The 20,208-nt window shown below is 44.5% G+C and overlaps 8 protein-coding genes across 11 annotated transcripts; 4 read left to right on the forward strand and 4 right to left on the reverse strand.

Annotated features, from left to right (window-relative positions):
• The first annotated feature begins 71 nt into the window (after nt 1-71).
• Nucleotides 72-1,387, forward strand: LOC120446519 (methylglutaconyl-CoA hydratase, mitochondrial). The gene is made up of 2 exons (XM_039627530.2): nt 72-483; nt 546-1,387. Exons 1-2 carry the CDS (start codon nt 162-164, stop codon nt 1,121-1,123), a joined length of 900 nt encoding a protein of 299 aa, XP_039483464.1. The 5' UTR covers nt 72-161; the 3' UTR covers nt 1,124-1,387.
• A 2,365-nt stretch (nt 1,388-3,752) lies between these two features.
• Nucleotides 3,753-4,393, reverse strand: LOC120444830. Its single transcript, XM_039624787.1, has 2 exons — nt 3,974-4,393; nt 3,753-3,894 (listed from the first exon to the last, which is right to left on the reverse strand). Exons 1-2 carry the CDS (start codon nt 4,198-4,200, stop codon nt 3,753-3,755), a joined length of 369 nt encoding a protein of 122 aa, XP_039480721.1. The 5' UTR covers nt 4,201-4,393.
• A 144-nt stretch (nt 4,394-4,537) lies between these two features.
• Nucleotides 4,538-11,873, forward strand: LOC120446633 (proton-coupled amino acid transporter-like protein CG1139). 2 transcript variants are annotated; one of them, XM_039627699.2, is made up of 5 exons: nt 4,538-4,820; nt 8,827-8,945; nt 9,220-9,451; nt 10,389-10,510; nt 10,574-11,873. In XM_039627699.2, exons 2-5 carry the CDS (start codon nt 8,827-8,829, stop codon nt 11,532-11,534), a joined length of 1,434 nt encoding a protein of 477 aa, XP_039483633.1. In that variant the 5' UTR covers nt 4,538-4,820; the 3' UTR covers nt 11,535-11,873. The 2 variants fall into 2 exon arrangements, with proteins under 2 accessions (XP_039483633.1, XP_039483631.1); XM_039627697.1 differs by lacking the exon at nt 4,538-4,820 and adding an exon at nt 7,562-7,658.
• A 55-nt stretch (nt 11,874-11,928) lies between these two features.
• Nucleotides 11,929-15,940, reverse strand: LOC120446631 (chromatin-remodeling complex ATPase chain Iswi). Of its 2 annotated transcripts, XM_039627693.1 has the most exons (7): nt 15,815-15,940; nt 15,561-15,708; nt 15,280-15,497; nt 14,959-15,213; nt 12,782-14,897; nt 12,556-12,716; nt 11,929-12,494 (listed from the first exon to the last, which is right to left on the reverse strand). In XM_039627693.1, the coding sequence occupies exons 2-7, from the start codon at nt 15,606-15,608 to the stop codon at nt 12,209-12,211; spliced, it is 3,084 nt and encodes a 1,027-aa protein (XP_039483627.1). In that variant the 5' UTR covers nt 15,609-15,708; nt 15,815-15,940; the 3' UTR covers nt 11,929-12,208. The 2 variants fall into 2 exon arrangements, with proteins under 2 accessions (XP_039483627.1, XP_039483628.1); XM_039627694.1 differs by lacking the exon at nt 15,815-15,940 and having other exon boundaries at nt 15,561-15,797.
• Nucleotides 15,941-16,218: 278 nt separating this feature from the next.
• LOC120446637 (bolA-like protein 2) lies at nt 16,219-16,852 on the forward strand. Its single transcript, XM_039627704.1, has one exon. It carries the CDS (start codon nt 16,387-16,389, stop codon nt 16,645-16,647), a length of 261 nt encoding a protein of 86 aa, XP_039483638.1. The 5' UTR covers nt 16,219-16,386; the 3' UTR covers nt 16,648-16,852.
• A 147-nt stretch (nt 16,853-16,999) lies between these two features.
• LOC120446634 (mevalonate kinase) lies at nt 17,000-18,286 on the forward strand. The gene has a single exon (XM_039627700.2). It carries the CDS (start codon nt 17,025-17,027, stop codon nt 18,195-18,197), a length of 1,173 nt encoding a protein of 390 aa, XP_039483634.1. The 5' UTR covers nt 17,000-17,024; the 3' UTR covers nt 18,198-18,286.
• On the reverse strand, nt 18,203-18,860 carry LOC120446636 (transcription elongation factor SPT4). Its single transcript, XM_039627703.1, has 3 exons — nt 18,702-18,860; nt 18,480-18,642; nt 18,203-18,414 (listed from the first exon to the last, which is right to left on the reverse strand). Exons 1-3 carry the CDS (start codon nt 18,768-18,770, stop codon nt 18,296-18,298), a joined length of 351 nt encoding a protein of 116 aa, XP_039483637.1. The 5' UTR covers nt 18,771-18,860; the 3' UTR covers nt 18,203-18,295.
• Nucleotides 18,861-18,961: 101 nt separating this feature from the next.
• LOC120446635 lies at nt 18,962-20,199 on the reverse strand. 2 transcript variants are annotated; one of them, XM_039627701.1, is made up of 4 exons: nt 20,116-20,199; nt 19,500-19,665; nt 19,273-19,449; nt 18,962-19,217 (listed from the first exon to the last, which is right to left on the reverse strand). In XM_039627701.1, the coding sequence occupies exons 2-4, from the start codon at nt 19,542-19,544 to the stop codon at nt 19,014-19,016; spliced, it is 426 nt and encodes a 141-aa protein (XP_039483635.1). In that variant the 5' UTR covers nt 19,545-19,665; nt 20,116-20,199; the 3' UTR covers nt 18,962-19,013. The 2 variants fall into 2 exon arrangements, with proteins under 2 accessions (XP_039483635.1, XP_039483636.1); XM_039627702.1 differs by having other exon boundaries at nt 19,500-19,658; nt 20,116-20,157.
• Nucleotides 20,200-20,208: the final 9 nt, after the last annotated feature.

Consider the following 20,208-nt stretch of genomic DNA (forward strand, 5'->3'; position numbering starts at 1 on the left):
AGTGTAAACAAGCTTTTCAGCCGACTTGTTCTCTTTAATACTGTTATCGATAGTAGCCTTAAGCTTTGTCAGCACTGGCCGCAACAGCTGTTTTCTGCCGGTCGTTTTATAATCACCCAATTGCCCTTTTCGCTTTATCTTTATCTGTATTCAACAATAAAATGTCTATGTTAATAAAAGGAGCGTCTAAATGGGCTCGACAGCTAACACGGCCACTTGTTGCATCACGCAATTTCGCCGCGGCGGCGCCCTATGGCGATGGAAGTGAAGTTCTCGTGGAGCGTTTGGATGGACCCCGGCAGGGGATCTCAGTTATTGGCCTAAACAGACCAGCAGCAAAGAATTCCTTCAGCCGGGGAATGGTGGAGACCTTCAACGATGTCCTGGAAGATATCAAGAAGGACAATGGATCGAGGGTGGTTGTGTTGAGAAGTCTTAGTCCAGGAATCTTTTGTGCCGGAGCGGACTTGAAAGAGCGCAAAGGTTATGTCTTAAATGTCTTAAATTCCTTTTAATAGAGCTAACTTGTGTATTATAAATACCAGGCATGAGTCCCGAGGAAGCCACAGAATTTGTTAAAGAGCTCAGGGGCCTGCTCATTGCCATTGAGCAGCTGCCAATGCCCGTAATCGCCGCTGTGGATGGAGCTGCTCTTGGTGGAGGTCTGGAAATGGCTCTAGCCTGTGACATTCGCACTGCTGCTAGCGACACGAAGATGGGTCTGGTGGAGACAAGGTTAGCCATCATACCAGGAGCCGGTGGCACCCAACGACTGCCCCGCATTCTGTCCCCTGCTCTAGCGAAAGAACTTATCTTCACGGCCCGAGTGTTCAACGGAGCAGAGGCGAAAGATCTGGGTTTGGTCAACCATGTGGTGGAACAGAACGAATCCAAAGACGCCGCCTATCAGCAGGCACTTAAATTGGCAGAGGAAATCCTGCCCAACGGGCCAGTGGGCGTGCGAATGGCCAAACTAGCGATTGACAAAGGCATGCAAGTGGACCTCGCCACTGGGTACTCCATCGAAGAGATCTGCTACTCGCAGGTGATACCCACTAAGGATCGCCTGGAAGGACTCGCCGCTTTCGCCGAGAAGCGGAAGCCCGTTTACAAGGGGGAGTAAATAGATAGCGAGCCACTCCCCTAACGTTAAGTTGAAAATTGCATTTATAATTTAACCTTATGATGTTAACCTGTTGTAGAAACACTGAAGCGGCAAAGCCCAGTTGAATTGTTTTTATAAAAAGCTTTCGATCCTATCGAGCTGCCAAATAACTTTAATTACGCTAATTGTAGCTAAACAATGTTTTAATACCTGCGATGACGCATCTCTATTTAAGCATGGGAATACAAATTACAGCCATTAAATACGACCGATCGACATACACTCCTATTTGCATTGCATGATCACGCCCAGCATAGAACTGCAACTTAGGTGCAAAATCACCTTGATAGTTCTGTCGTCGAACTATGCGGAAATCGGAATTTCTTGAGAATCCCAGAGTTAGACACTTTCTATTGTCATGCGAGTTGAGTGTGATTGCATGGCAAATCAGCCTACAAGTGGCAGTTTTTATAGCCAGATGAGTGTGCCTTCGTTTGTCATTTGTACAACAGGTAATTTGCATAATGCAAATATGTATATTGCAGGGCGTGCTCCGCCACACTTATTATATTTTTGGGGCCCGCTCAAACAAAGGGGTTCTGTCACCTGGGCCAACGAGAAGAGGAACAGGCGCTAAATAAATTCACTTTGTGGAGCCGCCGTTTAAGATTCAACCGGTTAGTCAAGGAAGTTGTCACACGGATGACTGGAAGCACCCCCACTAGCCCAGATTTTGATTGCGAATCTACGTTGCGTCACCACCACTCACCATCTCACCTCCATTCATGATCGAAGTTTGCGACTGTGGCCGTAAATTCCAAGTGCGTCGCGGGTGTTTGACATCGAGCAAGGTCAGTGTCGTGGGCAGAAGCTGTGTATATCCGAAATATCGGAATCTAAAACCAAAATCTCAACCGGCAAGCTGCGCAGTGTGCATATTAATTAATCAGTTAATTAATTACTCAGTGCTCGATGCGTCCAATACGAACCGAGTTGACCCCAAGACATGGCGAGAAGGCAGATCCGGAAGCCAATTGCGGAAGCAAATCAATTATTTATTGTTTTGACTCGTTATTATGAAAGATAATGCACACACAATGCGGTTTGGACGCGAATTTCTCGACGGGAGTACGTTAAATTTCCATTTGCTCGAGCTCGATCAGTTGGTCAGATATAGGAAAGCCAGTACGATACGATGCGATGCGCATTGTAATGAGGCAGGGAAGCGGAATTCGGTGACAAGAGGCCTTAAGTATCTTTTCAAGGGAGGGGATTTTTCTGATTTAATTTTTTCCAGGTATTTGTGATTGGAGCGGCAGCTCCGCTTGAAAATCAATTAGATGGATGAGACGCAGTTCCAAGGCTGCACAATGTATATCAGATGAGTGGGAAATCCGCCAGGGAGCCGATAATATCTTAAGCACTTAAGAGGACCCATCCAGGAGGCTTTCACAATCGATAATTCTCCATTAGGGCGGTACGACTTTATCAGGCTCAACGAAGATAGTCAATACGGGGACAGCAGCGGTAGTAAATGTTTTCCAAATTCCACATCGATAAGGAATCGTAGTGTCAATATTGCTGCGGCTATGGACTAAGTACTTGACCTGCTTCAAAAGGGTTTCAGGTCTCGTTCATCGCAGAACCTCTTAGCTTATCAGTCCATCAGCCTTCCAAGGCTTCCACATGTCGTATACGCAACGTGCAGTTGTCTTGCGTAAATAGAAAACCTTGTTAAACAATACAACACGGCTCGTACATCACGCTTTATCAGCTGGTGCTCTGCAATTATAGATACGCTGTTTACAATATCCATTGCCCAGGAGAACTATATCCAATCAGCCCCTGAGATACAGTATTATCGCAATTCCAGAACTCGCTTGTCTAACCGATACTTAATTACGCCATTGGCCCAATACTGCCTCCAGATCTAATGCCCCTATAAATCAGCGACAACTGACAATCGATTTGGCTCAAATCTGTCTGAACTCGACGCATTCGAAATGCACATCACGTGGAAAATGCATTTTGTCTACAGCATTTGCCATGCGGCTAAAAATTTTCCACTGTCCCACTGAAGCCACAAACTAACTAAGCAAAAGCAAACAAAATCGATCGTTTTTTCATATTTTATGGTTAGACAACAAAACCAGCTAACAAGGGGAGCTGGCTACTTGAAACAAGTCAATCACTAAACTCTGTCTAAAAGAGAAGCCTCCAAGGCAGCACTAAGTGATTGTTGGGAGGGGCGGCATGTAAAATGGGGGGCTGGGGGTATTGGCTTTGGGGCTCCAAGAGCTGCAAGGTGTCGCGCATTCTCGAGCTGCAAGTTCGCAGCATGCATTTGATATGGTGCAAGAGACACTGGAAAAGATATGAATGCCTATCGGGGTTTTATGACTTTATTGCAGTTGTAAAATAATAAGGTTTTTGATATTTATATAATTACAATTGCAATGCTTACCTAAATTCTACCAATTATCTTTTGTTAGCTTACTGCAAAATAAACACTAGCATTAGTTCCACTTCAAGTTTAAAATTCTCAGTTCTTAAGGAATGATCTTCTTTAAATCCATTTGGTTTTGTGATATAAACTTCTTAATAAAGACCTACTTAAACTTTTTCTGTGTAGCATAAAGTCTTTTAGCTATGCCAGTAAATTGATTGATATCATTATCATGGAAGAATACAGGGTGATTTGATTGCCATCAGCAGTAGGAGTAATCAGTGAAGAGCTGATGGCCCCCAAAAGTATGCCCAAACTCTGGACTGGAGTCTTGGGAATTTTCCTGAAAGAAATGCGGTCAGATAAGCAGAGTGTGTTCATAAGCCAAACAAATCTATTTCGACAAAGTAGCATCCACATACGGCAGATAAGAATCTCTCCTAACAACAACATTGCGCTTGCACTCTGTGAACTGGGGCACCCGGTTATCCTCATCCGCCACTGGCTCCGAATCCTCCGATCTTCCTCCTTCTACTCCTCCTCCTCTGCGGCCACACGGCGTATGAGTAATGGAGCGAGGCAGACTTGTCTGGCCGTCGAATGCCCAATGCTGCGCGATCTGTAGAAAGCACCCATACCCCCAGCGCATATATCTGTATATATGTATATGCTCACCTTTTTGAGAGAGAGGCCGACTTCGCCCCACCTGCGTCACGGTAACGTTTATTGTCCATTGGGCTAATTGCCCGAACCGAAACCAAAACGCCTTCGTCTCCGAGCTTCGTTGGGATGTGTGGGGATATACTCATATACTCATGCACATGTGTATCTGTGTGTCTGGCCGGGTTTATAGCCGCTCCGGCGACGCCACCGGAGCAACAAATTAAAGCACAAACATTGGCTTAATATCAGTCACTAAGCGATCGTCCGACAGTTAACAACAAATCGTCAGCGGGATCAAAATCACAACGTAGCGCGCGCGCGAATTTCGTAAATCCTTTCGACACCTAGCAGGTGTTAAAACTTAAATCATTAAACAAGCAAGTGGTCCCAACAGTTAAAGAGTGTTGATTGCTTCTGCAAATGCTGGCCTTATAATCGCACCATCGAGCATATCTGTATTTGTATCTGTATCTGTCATTAACGCGGCTGTGTGAAAAAGACACTTTTTTGGAGTCAATGTCGAGGAGAAGCGATTGGATCGGGCAATTAATATAATTTCTCTATAATTTTGCATCAAAGTTCACAGCGAACTAAATCAGGCCAAAGGTAATTATTGTGCTTGGGCAATGAATTGTTTGTTTGCCGTGCTTATTATCGCCTATTTTTTAAGTGCCCTAATTATTTATAATTAATTCCCGCACATCAAGTGAGTTATCAGGCATGTTTATCGGATGCATGTGACAATAACCAAAATGTGCCTCAAAAAAGTGCTCGGAAATCTTCGATCCCGGCTCCTTTTACTTTCAATTGGCCCATTGGGAGCCGCATGAGAAGTGGGAAAAATCATTTCGCCCCCTTTTTTTGTTGCGGTGATAAGCGTCGAATTGGATGCCATAAAAGATTATTGGCTCAGTTTTATCTTGACAGCTACCTTACGGTTCCACTACTCACGGCACAATAAACGTGGCGTTTAATTCAGATTCTCGAAACAAAAAAAAAAAAAATACCCCCCTTTAACAGCCCACACACAGTTGTCACTCAAAGTCGGCAAGGTGGCGGTGGCACATTATCACATCATCGTTAATATATATAGTAATATTGTTAATGCCCGAAAGTTGAACAATCAGATAGCTGCAAGTTCAACACTACAAAGCTGTCGAACTGTCCCATCAATTATGCCACTCAGGCTCATCCGTTTTGCATATCGAAAGTGGGTGCGATAAGGTCGCGTAGCGCTCTTCCCAACCGATCCACCTTGCCGATCCGCCGAGATCGTCTGGCACTGGGCTCCTTTTCCAGCCCGCAACTCCCCTGCACTGAGAGAAATTATAGAAAATTAAAAAAATATTAACTAGGATGTTTGGATGACATATGACAATATAAATACCCAAACTTGGGATAACTTAACATATAAGGAATGAGCGATACGTTACGATACATTTACATATATATGTATGTCAACGGATCAAGAAACGTCAAAAATCCAGAATATGTTTATGTTTATTTCGGAAATTGTGTTAATAATTAACTTAAACAAACATCAAAAACAATCCACAACTTGTTATTTATAATCCAATTAAACTTCAATTTATTATAAGTTGGATCACAAGTGTTTGTCTCAGTGTTTTGGGGATTAATGAATGATATTGACAGTCTGGCAGGACGGTCAACGGTTTTGCTTTCTGCATCTTTTTGCGGCACGTGAAGCGAACACACAAGCAAAACAAAAGCAGCAAAAAAACAAAGCAAAACTGAAAACTGAAAACTGGTAACAAAAAGGCAACAAAAAGCCGTCTTGGCTTTAATGGAATGCATTGACCCAAAAGAGATCCCACTCGAAATGCCATTCAAAAAAATCGGCATCCAATTAAAGGTACTTAAGGCGGTAAAGGTACTCGAGAATTGGCAGGGAGAAATTCCTAAAGCTACGAATTACCCATCCATTTCAGTTTAACGCATTTTTTCGCAGTTTATGCAACAGGTGGGAAGGCCGTTTGTGGGGGAGGGGGGCTCATGGAAGCAGGTCAGGGTATAATGCAGTTAATACTGGAGTATATGGCTCCGATAAGGCAAAAACCGGAGATAAAGGTCGGGTTTTGTAATCCAAACCCCTTGCTGCGGAAGAATACACAGGGCCATCTGCTCGGTCAAAACAGTATCTTCAAAATATCGTCCACCGAATTCAGGTCAACATCCGAAAAGCCACACCTACCACCACTTTCATCGTCTGACGTAGTATTTTGCAATTAAGATTTTATAAATCACTATATAATTGTTTGAGTAAACAACGATTCGACTCGGAATCGTTCGTGTTCCGTTTCTCCCATTAGGAGAATGCCCAAAACCCAAGAAGTCAGTTGCTGTGCCGCGGCATCAAGGCTCAAAGTCAATTAGCATATAGCATATTAGTATATGGACAAAGAGCATATACTGCGATGACGCGATCCTTAATTAAATTACGAATATAAGTCAAATGGCGGAACTAATTAATGTAATTGGCCATAAAGCGAATATGCCGCAAGTTTCGGATCGGTTTCAAAACTAATCAATGTCCGAGTGTTCCGATATGATTGAGTATCGTATGCCCGCGTGATGTCGTATAACAAATGGGGCCCCCCAGTAACTGGAACCCAATTAGAAGTCGATCATAAAGATTTAGCTATTCGATTTATCGATTTGCGCGCTCCATATAAAAAGCAATTGCTTTGGGTAAACATCGAGTAATGTCCGATCAAAAGATATTTGGAGCTTACGAAGTCACAAATCAATGGGTTGCTCTCTTTACATAAGAAGTAAAGCACTGGTACATTGAGTATTACTGACCACTAATCTTATCGGTGCACAGATAGTATTGATAATAACAACGCCTTCCACCACGATTAGTGGTCATTAAACGTAATTATTTGATTTCTGAGATCGTAATTACCCATCAAGGGTCTATAGATTCCCATGATATTATGAGTAATTAGGCATTCGAAACGAGCTGACTTAAATCAATGGACAACTACATCATTGATAGGGGGGAGAGCACTCTTGATTCAGTCCATAATCTCCCTGGTCAGAAAATCAGTTAACTGGATTGCGTTCTTGTCTTCGGATCCGATGAGCTCGGTTCTTTTTGGCCTGGTTCGGGCACGATAGTGTTATCAGTTGATAATTGATTTTAAAGGTAGCTCTGAGTGTTTTATTTTATTAGCTGTGAATGTGGCATGCTGCAGGCATTTGTTGTTTATTGATTGTTGTTGCCTGTCTTGCCTTAAGTCGTTATCATATCTGGACATTATTATTTCGACGTTTTCCGACACTTTTCGGCTCCATAGTCGTAACCACAACCCTTGCCCATTGGCCTGGCTAACCGATCGTTCAGTTGCTTTTGGCCAGAGGACGCGTTCGGTCCTCCTTTCCGCCCAATAACTTTCTCGACCGGAATATCCTAGCTGAAATGTAAGTAGCCGGAAACGTGATGTTACGTATACTTACCGCGCCTCCAAAAAAATCAAGGGACTACGAGTTTTGCAAGAAAGCAGAAACAACCTGTTGTTTAATTATAAATACAGTACACTAATTTAAGCGATTCGCCAAAAATGCATCACTTAGTACTGCATATTGCACTGTATAATTTTTAAAAACTTGAAGTTCAACTTTATTAACATTACCGGAGAAATCGAATCTCAGTTGTGATGAAATTTTAGTGTAAATACTGGCACAACTTCGAAATTTTCCACTCCTCTAAGACTTTATGATCGATCGAAGTAAAGAATGCCGCGGGAATGCAGATAGTAATCTCAGTAGTATCTTATTTAATTACGGATACATGAAGCCATACGGAAAACTGTTTATTTTCATTTGACTAAGACTAAGTACATAGTTCGAGTTTAAGCTCATTTAGTTAGTATTTACATATATGAAATTTGATTAGCTAAGAACTCAAGCATGTGACCACCTCTCGATTATTGGTTGTAAAAGTTAAATTCATTGTCAACAAATTGCTGGCCTTCCAAGCCAACAGCATTTTCATATTGCTACTATAAAAGATTCATAAATTTTAAAGAAGAGGGTGCACGCCATAAATACAAATGAATCGAAGATTACGCTAATCTGGGTTCAAAGAACATGCCCGAAGTGGATCAGCTGCCGCGAAAGAAGTTCCATTATTTCCCACTGGAATGAATCAACCCAATAGGAAAAATATGTGGTGACTACTACTATATGGACGCTGATTTAGGGTCCGATTATATGGGCGAATTACAAGCGCTTTTAGGGCACCATAAACCCGAGTTTTATGAACGAAGTGCCATTGTTGTTTATTTGCTCGACCCCACTCCCAGCTCCATTTCCATTCTTGGCCATTTCCGATAACGATCGGCCAGTGCCAGAAATCTCTCTTCTAAGGCAATTCTAATACTCGAAAGTTTCCAAGAGTCGATAAGATACGCCTGGCTTGTGCCTAGCAACCCTCGAGCGGATTAACCCGAGCCTTAAATGGCCAACGAAAGCGAATCTCGTGCTTCCTTTCGCCGATAAAGCCCGTTCGTGTGCGGCCGCTCAATCAAGTGTGCTAATGCCATTAAATACCAATCGATCCACGTCTAATTTCGATTTTTGATTCCAGATGGCAGATAACGAGGGATTTACCCCCGATGGACAGGAGTCCCTCCGATCGGCGACACCAATTGAGAGCCCGCCTCCGTACACCAACTCACTGGCCACGCTGAATGACTTCAACTCGAAGTGAGTACAAAAACCTTCTGGTCTCATTCTATAGATGTTGATAATTTAGTAAGTTTAGAACAAAGCACAGTTTTCTGAAAACTTTTTTCTTTATAAAAATACTGAAAACTATCCATTCTCTCAAATATTTGCCCTTTGGATAGTCACTATCCCTCTTTTGAATAGTTAATTTTCATGATCAATATAAAATTTTATGGTCAGCATAGTCTCAAAGTTTACTAAGACTAAAATGATTTATTATAATGTCCTTACACTTCCTTATCCCTTTTCACAGAGCCAACTTGACGGAGAAAGAGCTTGCCCTCACGGACGATCCCTACAGCCCCTTCGAGCACCGCGATCCCAATGGAGCCAGTGCCGGCGGCGCCCTGGCGCACTTGCTCAAGAGTTCTCTGGGCACGGGCATTCTGGCCATGCCCATGGCTTTTCACAATGCCGGTCTGGCATTTGGAATGGCCATGACGCTGATCGTTGGATTCCTCTGCACCCACTGCGTACATATATTGGTAAGCGAAGTGGTCAAGATTTTAGCACCTGATTCTGGCTGTTGACTCAAGCAATTTGCGACAGACAGCAGCCAGACCAGGTGAGCCTCATAATCCATGGCTGACGTAGTTTTCCGGGGCTTAAGTAGTTCAAGGTGCCCAATCAATGGAGCCAACGAAACACCTTGTGCCCAGATAAGCACTGCAACGGCAGTCCAATCGCTGCACGCGTTAAAAAACCTAGTCCAGACCCACTTGCCCTTATCGGCGAAGATACTATGTGTGATTGTTGGAGTTATACGACTTCCATTTACGATCTAGTAATTCCGATCCTCGCAAATCCAAAAGACGTAATTTCCCCGAATTAGCTGCACTTCAATTCCCAGACATCGGGAATCGCGTGCCCAAACATTGCGTAAATCAACTGTTTCACATGTTTCTTGGAAAGGCCGAATCACCGATCATCTATCGGTCATATATCAAAATGCGAGCATACTCCATAAACTAGCCACTCGAGTCAGCAGATTTATGGCATCTGAATTTGGGCAGTCATTTCGGACTTTACGCGAGCGCCTTTTTGAGTGCTTAGCTGCGAGCCATAAGATTTACTATTTTCGGTAAAGGTACTCGTCGTAGTACTAGTTTGATATATTTTCCAAGTTAAAAATATTTTTAAGTTGATTACCCGCCTACCTCCTCACTCGAACCTAATTTGATTTACAATTAACAAATGACGAGGCGGTATTTATAATCGCATTCCGCCGAAGAAATATTAGGCGTCATCCTCTCAAGTCTTAGATTATCTCTAAAGTGGAAGAATGGTTCTGGACTTTTAAAGTGAAGTAATCGCAAAATGGAAATATTATATTATTTTTCTTGAATTTGAAATTTAGAACTTGACCTTAGAATGATTTTATGTAAAGTAAAAATAATACCCCTTACGATTTCACTCTTGCAGGTTAAAACTTCGCACGACATTTGTAAGGATGCCAAGGTTTCGGCTCTGGGATTCGCTGAGACGGCGGAGAAGGTCTTCGAGTACGGACCAAAGGGGATGCGACCCTACTCAAACTTCGCCAAGTGAGTAGAGCTTACGGATGACTTAAGACAAGATACCCAATGGTAATCCGCTTCTGTATTCAGGCAATTCGTGGATATCGGACTGATGGCCACTTACTATGCGGCGGCGTGTGTTTATATCGTATTTATTGCGACATCCTTCCACGATGTCATTAACTATGATTTGAAAATCAACTGGGATGTGCGAATTTACATCGCCCTAACCGTGATTCCCTGCCTGTTTATCGGCCAGATCCGTGACCTCAAGTGGCTGGTGCCCTTCTCCATGATGGCCAACATCTTCATTGTTGTTACATTCGCGATCACGCTGTACTACATGTTCGACGAGCCGCTGGTCTACTCCGACAAGCCTCTGATTGCCAAGGCTGCCAATATTCCGCTGTTCTTTGCCACCGTGATCTTTGCCATGGAGGGAATCGGTGTCGTGATGCCCGTGGAGAACTCGATGAAGAAGCCCCAGCACTTCCTGGGATGCCCCGGAGTTCTTAACACTGCCATGATCACTGTCGTTTCGCTCTATGCCATCATCGGATTCTTCGGATATGTGCGATTTGGCGACCAAGTGCGCGGCAGCATCACGCTGAATCTGCCGGAGGGCGCCTGGTTGGGCGATACAGCCAAGCTGCTGATGGCCGTCGCCATCCTGTTCACCTTTGGCCTGCAGTTCTATGTGCCCAACGAGATCCTCTGGCGCAAGATCAGTCACAAGTTCAGTCCCGAGAAGCACAACATTACACAGATCCTGCTGCGCAGTGGCATTATCCTGCTGAGTGGTGGTGTGGCTGCCGCTATCCCCAACCTTGAACCCTTCATCAGTCTGGTGGGCGCCGTGTTCTTCTCGCTGCTGGGCATCTTTGTGCCCAGTTTTGTGGAGACCGTCTACCTGTGGCCCGACCGCCTGGGCGTGTGCAAGTGGAAGCTGGTCAAGAACATATTCCTGGGGGTGTTCTCCATTCTTGCCCTGGTTGCTGGTGCCGTCGCCAGCATTAACGAGATCATCGAAATGTACAGCGGCGACGATTAGGGCTTCCATATGAACGGGTATGAACCTTCAAACAGACACGTAGTATTACACTAGATGCAGGTAGCTCCAACAATGGAAGCGAGATGAAGGACGAGTATGAGTTCAAAAAGCAGGCATAGCCCCACATCCACATCAGACCCAACTTATGGCCATGTTGAACATGGTCAAGCGGCTCGGATGCCAAATTGCCGTTGCCGTTGACTGCATGAACAAGATGATATTAAGTTTAAGTGCCCTGTTACACAAACTAAGCTGCAATTCATAGAATTTATAAATGTTATTACGTTAAGTTGCTCAGCATTCCAAAACATAAAGCGAACAGTACCAAAACATTCAAAACGTCGGCTTTTACTTATCGGGAATAGAACTCTGCATAGAAAATAAAATAACCAGATTGCTGTGTTGATTCATATTAATATAATGGTTATAGTCTTAGAACAGAATACAATTATTTGGAATAGAATACAGCGGCACGCAATAGTAATATAGTCGGATGTGTAGGCGGGTGTTTGAAAGATATTCAGAATTTGAGGGGAATTGCTTCCGGCGTGAGTTATGAACTATTTATCTATATCGAGTGAATTATGTTTAAGTAATCGCTTGTCTTAACTATTTACTGCCTAGTGCTGAGTGTAGAGCCGAATCTCAGGAGAATATCTGGTCGCTTTGTCGCTTTACTTCTTCTTCTTTTTCGAGTTGGAACTGGTAGCCACCACCTCGCTCTTTCGCTTCTGATTGGCTTTCGGTTGGGGCGCGGGTGCTGGAGTGTTAGAGCTGGTACTTCCACTTGCAGCGGATACGCTTCCCTTTGGACCCTTTTTCTTCTTCTCCGCGCGTTCTTTCTCCTCCAGCTCGATGTTTTCACGTTCTATAAGGGTGATCAACGTGTTGCAGCGACGCTGTAGCTCTAGAGCTGTTCGAGATTTGATAAACCAGTCAAAGCGGAATTGCGGAGAAGCTCTAAAAGTTAATCAAAATGTTAAATGAGTTTACTCTTTTAAAAGACAAAACTTCGGCTCACCTTATAGCCGCTCTCAGCTCCTCGTAGACATTCTCCTTGTCGAAGCCCAACTTGTGGAGCATACAAACCAGAAAGCGATCCTCTATTTCAGTGTAATTCTTGCCCTTATTATTGCCATATTGCAGGCGCAACTGATGGAAGGGAGCGCGGTAGCGCGCCATCTACAACGAAAATATATTCATATATAGTAATAGATAATCAAAAAGACAAAAAAATAGAAAACTACCTTTTGATCCAACGCCTTCTTAATAGACAACCGTCGTTGAATCTTGCCCTCCCCACGCTCAATCTGTCCCATGATTCGCTCAATATCCTGCAACTCTGTGCACCTCTCCCAGAACACGGCGTTATACTCGATAACCTCCTCCGGTGTCTTGCCCTCCACGTCCTTGGCAATGTTGTCGATATCATCCCGACCGTACTTTTCGTTGGCCTTGATGAACTGGTTGAAATCGCGCTTGGTCCAGGCAGTAAAGCCCTGTGAGAGTAGATTCTCCTTCTCCTGGATCTCCTCCTCGCTCAGCGGCTCTGCCTCATCGATCTTGCGCTGCTCCTCCCGCTGCACTTTGGTGGCATCCGAGCCCAGTTCCGTGTTCTTGGGCACCTTGTAACCAACAGTCTTGCGGAAGTAGTAGATTTCCTGGTCGAGCAGCTCAAACAGACGGGGTGGGAAGAACTGGAAGTCCTGAACGATGGGCTGCTTGGGTGGGCGAGGTGCCTTCGGTGCCTTGGGTTCGGAAACACGGAGAGCCTCACGGAAATAGGCATCCACGGCATAGTTTGCTTTGCGTTCACGCTTCGGTGGCTCGATCCAGTTGCCCAGCGCATTCAGCTTTTGCTTCTCGCGCCAATCCTCGCCCTCGAATTGATAAACTGATGAAGTTCCTGCCTCGCCATTTGTGTCCATTGTGAACGTCCGCAGCGAACTCTCGCCCATACTGTCCAGTGCTGCCTTCTGCTCGGCCGTCTTGGCCTCTCCGCGCTCCAGAATAACATCGATGTCCTCGTCGGTGATGTCTGTCTCCTTAGAGCTAAACACTTGGTTAGCTCCAAAGCGGATTATATTAAGCATTTCATCCTTGTTCAACTGATTGGAGCGGTTGTCTACCAATCTGCCGCCCTGGATGACCATCTTGTCCAGACGGAGCTTGACCTCTGCTCTCTCCACGATCTTCTCCTCCACTGTACTTTCGGTGATAAGCCGGAAAACGCGCACTTGCTTCTTCTGGCCAATACGATGAGCACGATCCATAGCTTGCAAATCCATCTGCGGATTCCAATCCGAGTCGTAGATAATGACCACGTCAGCGGTAGCCAAATTGATACCCAAACCACCGGCTCGGGTGGACAACATGAAGAGAAACTTGGCGCTGTTGTCCATGTTAAATTCCTGAATCTGCCTATTACGATCCTCGTGCGGCGTCTGACCATCCAAGCGACAGTAGTTGTAGTTGCGCCAATGGCAGTAATCCTCCAGGATATCCAACATCCTTGTCATCTGCGAGAAAATCAGCACACGCGATCCCTGTTCTTGGAGCTTGGGCAGCAGCTTGTCCAGAATAGCCATCTTTCCGGAGTTATACACCAAATGTGTGTCCGTGGTGTATGGTGGACCAGGCTCGGCGCCATCGAACAAATATGGGTGGTTTGTGCACTTGCGCAGCTGCATCAGGATGTTCTGCAGCCGCATTTTCTCCACCTTGCCAGCGCCGTTCACTACATCAATGTCCTTAAGCAGTACCTTGGTGTACCAGTCGCGTTGCATCTTAGATAGACCCACAAATATTTTCATCTCCTTCTTGGGCTTCAGACGCTTCTCCACTTCGGCCTTTAGACGACGCAACAGGAAGGGCTTCAGCACGGCATGCAAGCGCGTAATCAGTGCATCATCACCCAGGCAGGTGTTCGTGTTGAACCATTCGTCAAAATCCTCGGACGAATTAAACACATCGGGCAGCAGGAAATTTAGTAGGGCCCACAACTCGTGAAGATTATTTTGCAGCGGAGTACCCGTGATAAGTAGACGATTTGCGGTCTTAAACTCTCGCAGAATCTCCGACAGCTTCGACTTCTCGTTCTTGATACGATGCGCCTCGTCGATGACCAAATAACGCCAGTTGAACTTCTTGAATACGGATTTCTCGCGGATACACATCTCATAGGAGGTCACGCAAACATCCCACTCGCCCGGCATGAGCACATCCCGAATAAAGGTGTTACGGGTGTCCTGGTCACCAATAAGGCAGACGGCTCTGAGGGAAGGGCACCACTTCTTAAACTCATTCACCCAGTTCTGCAGCGTTGACTTTGGCACGATGACGATGTGTGGTCCAGCTTGATTTCTGCAAGTTAATATGGTACTTAGTGTTGTCCTTAAAGCACTTAATGTTTGTTAATACCCACTTAAAATGTTTGAGGTAACCCAGCAGGGATATAGTCTGCAGGGTCTTACCCAGACCCATTTCATCGGCCAGGATTCCATTGATACCATTTTCGTAAAGCGAAATCATCCAGTTGAGACCGCGAATCTGGTAGTCACGCATCTCGCCACTTTTAATATAGGCGGGTGAGGCATCGAAGCGAAAGATCTCCTTGGTGGCCGAGTCCTCAGCCAGAAGCTCCTCATCCTCCTCCTGCTCTGTCTTGCGATGCCGATGACTGTTTAATACGAAAGAAAACCAATAAATAAAAGAACGGGCTTTTTATATGCTCAGTTGAACTCACTCGGCCACATCCTTTTCCTTATCCTTGTCTTTGATCTTCTTGGGTCTGCCCTTAGGCTTCGTGGGACTCTTAGCGCTGTTGGTCATAAAATGGGTGAAGATCTCCGTCTGCTTAAGCAGGAAATCAAAGCGCCTACTACGATCAGCCTCGATTTTATTGTCGAACTCCGCCTCCTTTTCACCGGACGAACTGGTGGCCGCATCCGAAGTTGTCTCGTTCTGGAAGAGATCAGCATATATGTATGGAAGTCCGTAGGGAATCCCCGTCGTATTTTAACTTACCGAGTTCTCCTCGGTTGCCTCCACGGCAGCTGTTTCTGTTTTGGACATATTTGCAATGCCGGCGTCTGTCTCTTAGTGAAATTAATTTTTTTCACAAATTTCCCCTCGGCAATCACTCGTTCTGCACACTGGCGTCGTTAAATTTGCACTGAAAATCGAATGTGCAAACTGTTAGTCACACTTTCAATACAAACATAAACGACAATTTACACAAAACAAAGTTTGTTTCGCTTAAACAAATGGTAAATAATTACATGCGATTTTTTTTAATGAATGGTGGGAAATCTGCGCGTGCTATCGCAAGATTATGCGATGAATGCGCGAAGTTGGCTGCGGCAACGAAAGTGGCGGCAAACAGCTCGAGAAAATCAACTATCGATAGTTTTAATAGGCTAGGTTATGTCTGGCAATGCTAGCTCTGTTTGCTAAGAATTGCAGAACTGGCCGTGTGCCGTTATATTTCTACGCAAAAAGTGAAATATAATGATTTAATGGCGGAAACAGGTAATAAATGGAGTCTTATAATAGTTTAGAAAGTGTAACTATCAAAAATGATCAAAATGATTAGTACTTCCATTTTGCCTTGAAAGGCTGCCCTAAGCTATGAACTTTTTAAGAATATTGTAGATAAACTTCATATTTTAGTATTTTCACATAAATCGAGCTAAAACATCAAATATAATATTTTCAAATTTGAGTGTGACCAAGGTCAGGAAAGAAAAAAAGGCACCACCCGGCTTTTGTAAAACCTGTTCATACCCGAAGACCCAAACGGTCACACACCCACTTCATCACCTCGCTGCGTTTAAAAAAAAAAACAGCTAATATGAGTAAATACGACTCAAAGTACCTCGAGGAGAAGCTGAAAAGGGAACTGCAGACGGAGTACGTGAGTGTTACGGACGAATCGGACGGCTGTGGCGGCAAATTCAGCGCCGTAATCGTGTCGCCAGCCTTCAGCGGCAAGACCCTTCTCCAGAAGCATAGATTAGTCAACTCGACGCTGGCCGAAGAACTGAAAGAAATCCATGCATTCTCCCAGAAATCCTACACACCCGAAGAGTGGGAGAAAGTGAAAGCCCAATAGTAGTACCAAAAACAACATCACGCATACATATAGACGGGCGATACAACACTAGCCGCAAAAACCTGTTGTTCGTTTGCTGGTAGTTGCGCTGTATGATCGCAGAGGTAACGAACAAGCCGAAAAACGCCAGTCGCACAAAGAAAGTGAAAGGGAAAGCACAGGAATCGGCAGGCGGAAATAGGAGTTACCGAATAAACAACGCAAATGATCCACTAAATGCATAAGTTACATAAAGAAACAGCCATAAAAGTTTAAGTACTCGTCGCAGGTCGTCCACTCGAAAGGCATTAGCATTACAATTCGAAATAGCTGATAAACCGATAAAGCCATAGCCAAACGGAATACAGAACACAGAATACACGGCGATCATCAGAACAATGCACAAGTTCCAGGTCCATTCTCCGGGCAAGGTCATCCTCCATGGCGAACACGCCGTGGTTTATCACCGTCCTGCCCTCGCCGCCGTAGTGGGTTTGGGCACCACACTGAGATTTCGACAGCTGGAGGCCAGCCAGGTGGCAAGTTTTCAACTGGAGGCCCTTAACTGCACGCTGGAGATCCAGTTGCCGGAGTTCAACGCCTTCCTGGCTGAATTTAGGAGTAAATACCCATCAGACAGCACTGCCAATCTTTTGGAAGCCGTCCGCGCAGAAGTGTCTAAACAACTTGAACGATCCGGAGGCAATGCACCCAAGCAGCACACGCAACGGGCATTTGTCTCCATATACTATTTGCTGGCCGGCGCTGTACTCTCCGCACCCGGCAACACAAAGCTGACGCTGCAAACCGGTTTCCAGGTGCAGGTAGACAGCCAGCTAACCGTGGGTGCTGGCTTGGGCAGTTCCGCCTCTTTCGGAGCCGCTTTGGCCACGACTTTTCTCATTTTGGCCGGACACTTCGATAGAGACAGCTACTTGGAGGAGGCAAACCAGGCGTTGATCTCAACATGGGCTTTCGAATCGGAGCGCGTTAACCATGGCACGCCCTCGGGTCTGGACAACACCGTGTGCACCTACGGCGGAATGTTGCGGTATGTCAAGGGTCAGGGCTTTCAGTCGCTGAAGATCCAGAAACCACTGAACATCCTGCTGGTGGACAGTCGTGTGAGTCGCAGCACCGCGGACATTGTGGCCAAAGTGCGTCATCTGGGAGAGGCCTTCCCGCAGCTCATTGAAGCTATTTGGCATGCTTGCGAGGAACTTGTTACCGCCGCCGTTCCGCTCTACGAGAGCTTCGGCAATGCCCAAGACGATAGCGCGAAGTTCGAGCAACTCGAACGCCTGTTCCAGATCAACAATGATCTGCTTAAGGCCATCGGAGTGTCGCATCCGAAACTGGAGCAGATCTTTACCATTGCTTTCAAGCGTGGCTTCTTTTCGAAGCTGACGGGCGCTGGTGCAGGTGGCTATGTCATCGTTCTGCTTCCTGAGAACTACGAGTGCAACGAGGTGTACTGGAAGCTCAAGGAGGAGCTCGAATCGGCGGGCTTTGGTGTTCATGTTACGACTGCCGGAGGCGAGGGATTGCGTGTTAATTCGCTGGATGACTGATGCGGTTTCGTTTTGTATTGCTATTGTATGTATTCGTGGTTTTGTTATAACTTAAAAATAAAGATTTATACATGTATTTTGTACGGCAATTTGGTTGTTTAACGTTGACTTCTGTCCCGAGATTTGTAGACAATCCCACGGTTCTTCATGTCACGTAAGGTGGACTGCGGCAGAGTTCCGGAAACGGATATGGCATAGATACCACGAGTAAAGCGGGCTGAAGGAGAATGAGTTAAAATCCATCAGTAATACCCTTTGGAACCCATGTTATTAGGGCCTTACCCAATCTTTGCCACTTGGCCACCCAGGAGTCGGTGGGCGTGGTCAGGGCAATAATTCCGTCAAAGTTGTTGCTCGTGTGATCATAGACATTATCCTTGTTGTTCTTCATCCGCAGGAACTCCTCGCAGTTTTCGCAGCCATCGGTCTCAAATTGATCAAAACTCTGCAGGCAGTAAATGGTTTCAATGAAAATGTGTCGAGCCTAGGTAAAACATAACCTACTTTTACTAGGGAGCAAACTAGGCAGGCGCGTAGTCCTCGCAGATCCTTGGGTATCGCGTCAAAGGCCATATTTACTTATTAATTATTGTTATAAAACTAAAAATACAAACTCCGTGCGAAACCAAGCCACGACACTGACAGAGTGACCGTATTCTAAAATTGTTTTCACTCTAAGTTATCGGTGAGCACCGGTTACAACCGACAAAAATAGTCAGACACATTTTCACGAAACCAACCTTTGTATTAGAACGTGATTTTAAAACTTTATATTTCCTTAGCAAGCTATAAGGTATACTATATTGTATAGAAATTTTAAACAAAGTTCAACGGCTTGTGCAGTGGCTTTTTCTTTTTGTTCTTGTAATAATCCTCTAGAATTTCAAAATAGATCATAACCAATCCCAAGTGAACTCCTGGATTGGCTCCTGAAAAGTTAAGTACAATTTTGTAATCCTGAATTGGAAGCATGGGCAGAGAGACCTCGTCCAAACAAAAGTTACGCGCACGCAAATGGCCCTTTAGAAACATATATATTGTTTACATAGATAAAATTTTGCTTTTATACGCTTACTCTGTAGGGACAACTGTGGTTTAGATTAGTCCATTCCGTCAAATGGCTCATGGCGTATTTCTCCAAAAAATTTCGCTGTACTTTACTTTTTAACAATTGGCAAACATCCAATTTAAATGTAACGGCGAAGGGCTTATACAAATTTGAAGAATCCTTGTAGAATACTTCTACAGTCATCTGAAAGTTATCTAAGTTATTGTAATACTTAAATTAATGATTCTGCTCACTTTAATATCGGTTAATGTGTCCCTTATGTCGCAGTCCATGTTCATTACCGATCGAGTCCAGTTTATTGGCTTCAAAATGCAGGAGACATTGCTGAAATATGCTCCGTTTGCTATGCACTCCGTTTTTCTGATTTTGAAAAAGTATCCATTGCAATAGAACTAAAAACTAAAATATTTTTGAAATCTGTTCTTTATACTGGTGAATTGACGCACAATGGAGTTGAGAAAGCATAAAAAAACGCCCAAATATATACAAGAGATATCAATCCACTTTGCCATCATCAGAGCAAATAAACATAACTCCAGCCCCACAACCTAAAGCAAACGCTAACTACACTTTAATAACTTTGTACACTTTATAAAATGGCATCACGGATGAGCGAACAAACAGCTTTTGAATAAATAATCGATACACAATAACCCGATACACTTATCTACAATTTAGTAAATAGATCGGTTAAACTAAAAAGAACCAGAATGTTCAGCCGACCGTTAAAAGGCAGTTCTCTATTACCAGAGAACAATTATTATTCTAAACTATGTTAATTTTTCTGTCGTCACTGATAACATAATTTAATAAAACGTAATAAAAATCTTCATGTTATATGTTACTTACACAATGTAAATTGTTCGTTTCCAAATGTAATGTTAGACAATCGGTTAATCGGTCCCCTGATGAGATAACGGCTACGCCCCTGGCGATCAGCTG

This window comes from Drosophila santomea, chromosome 2R, assembly GCF_016746245.2.
Source record: "Drosophila santomea strain STO CAGO 1482 chromosome 2R, Prin_Dsan_1.1, whole genome shotgun sequence".
Taxonomy (NCBI): domain Eukaryota; kingdom Metazoa; phylum Arthropoda; class Insecta; order Diptera; family Drosophilidae; genus Drosophila; species Drosophila santomea.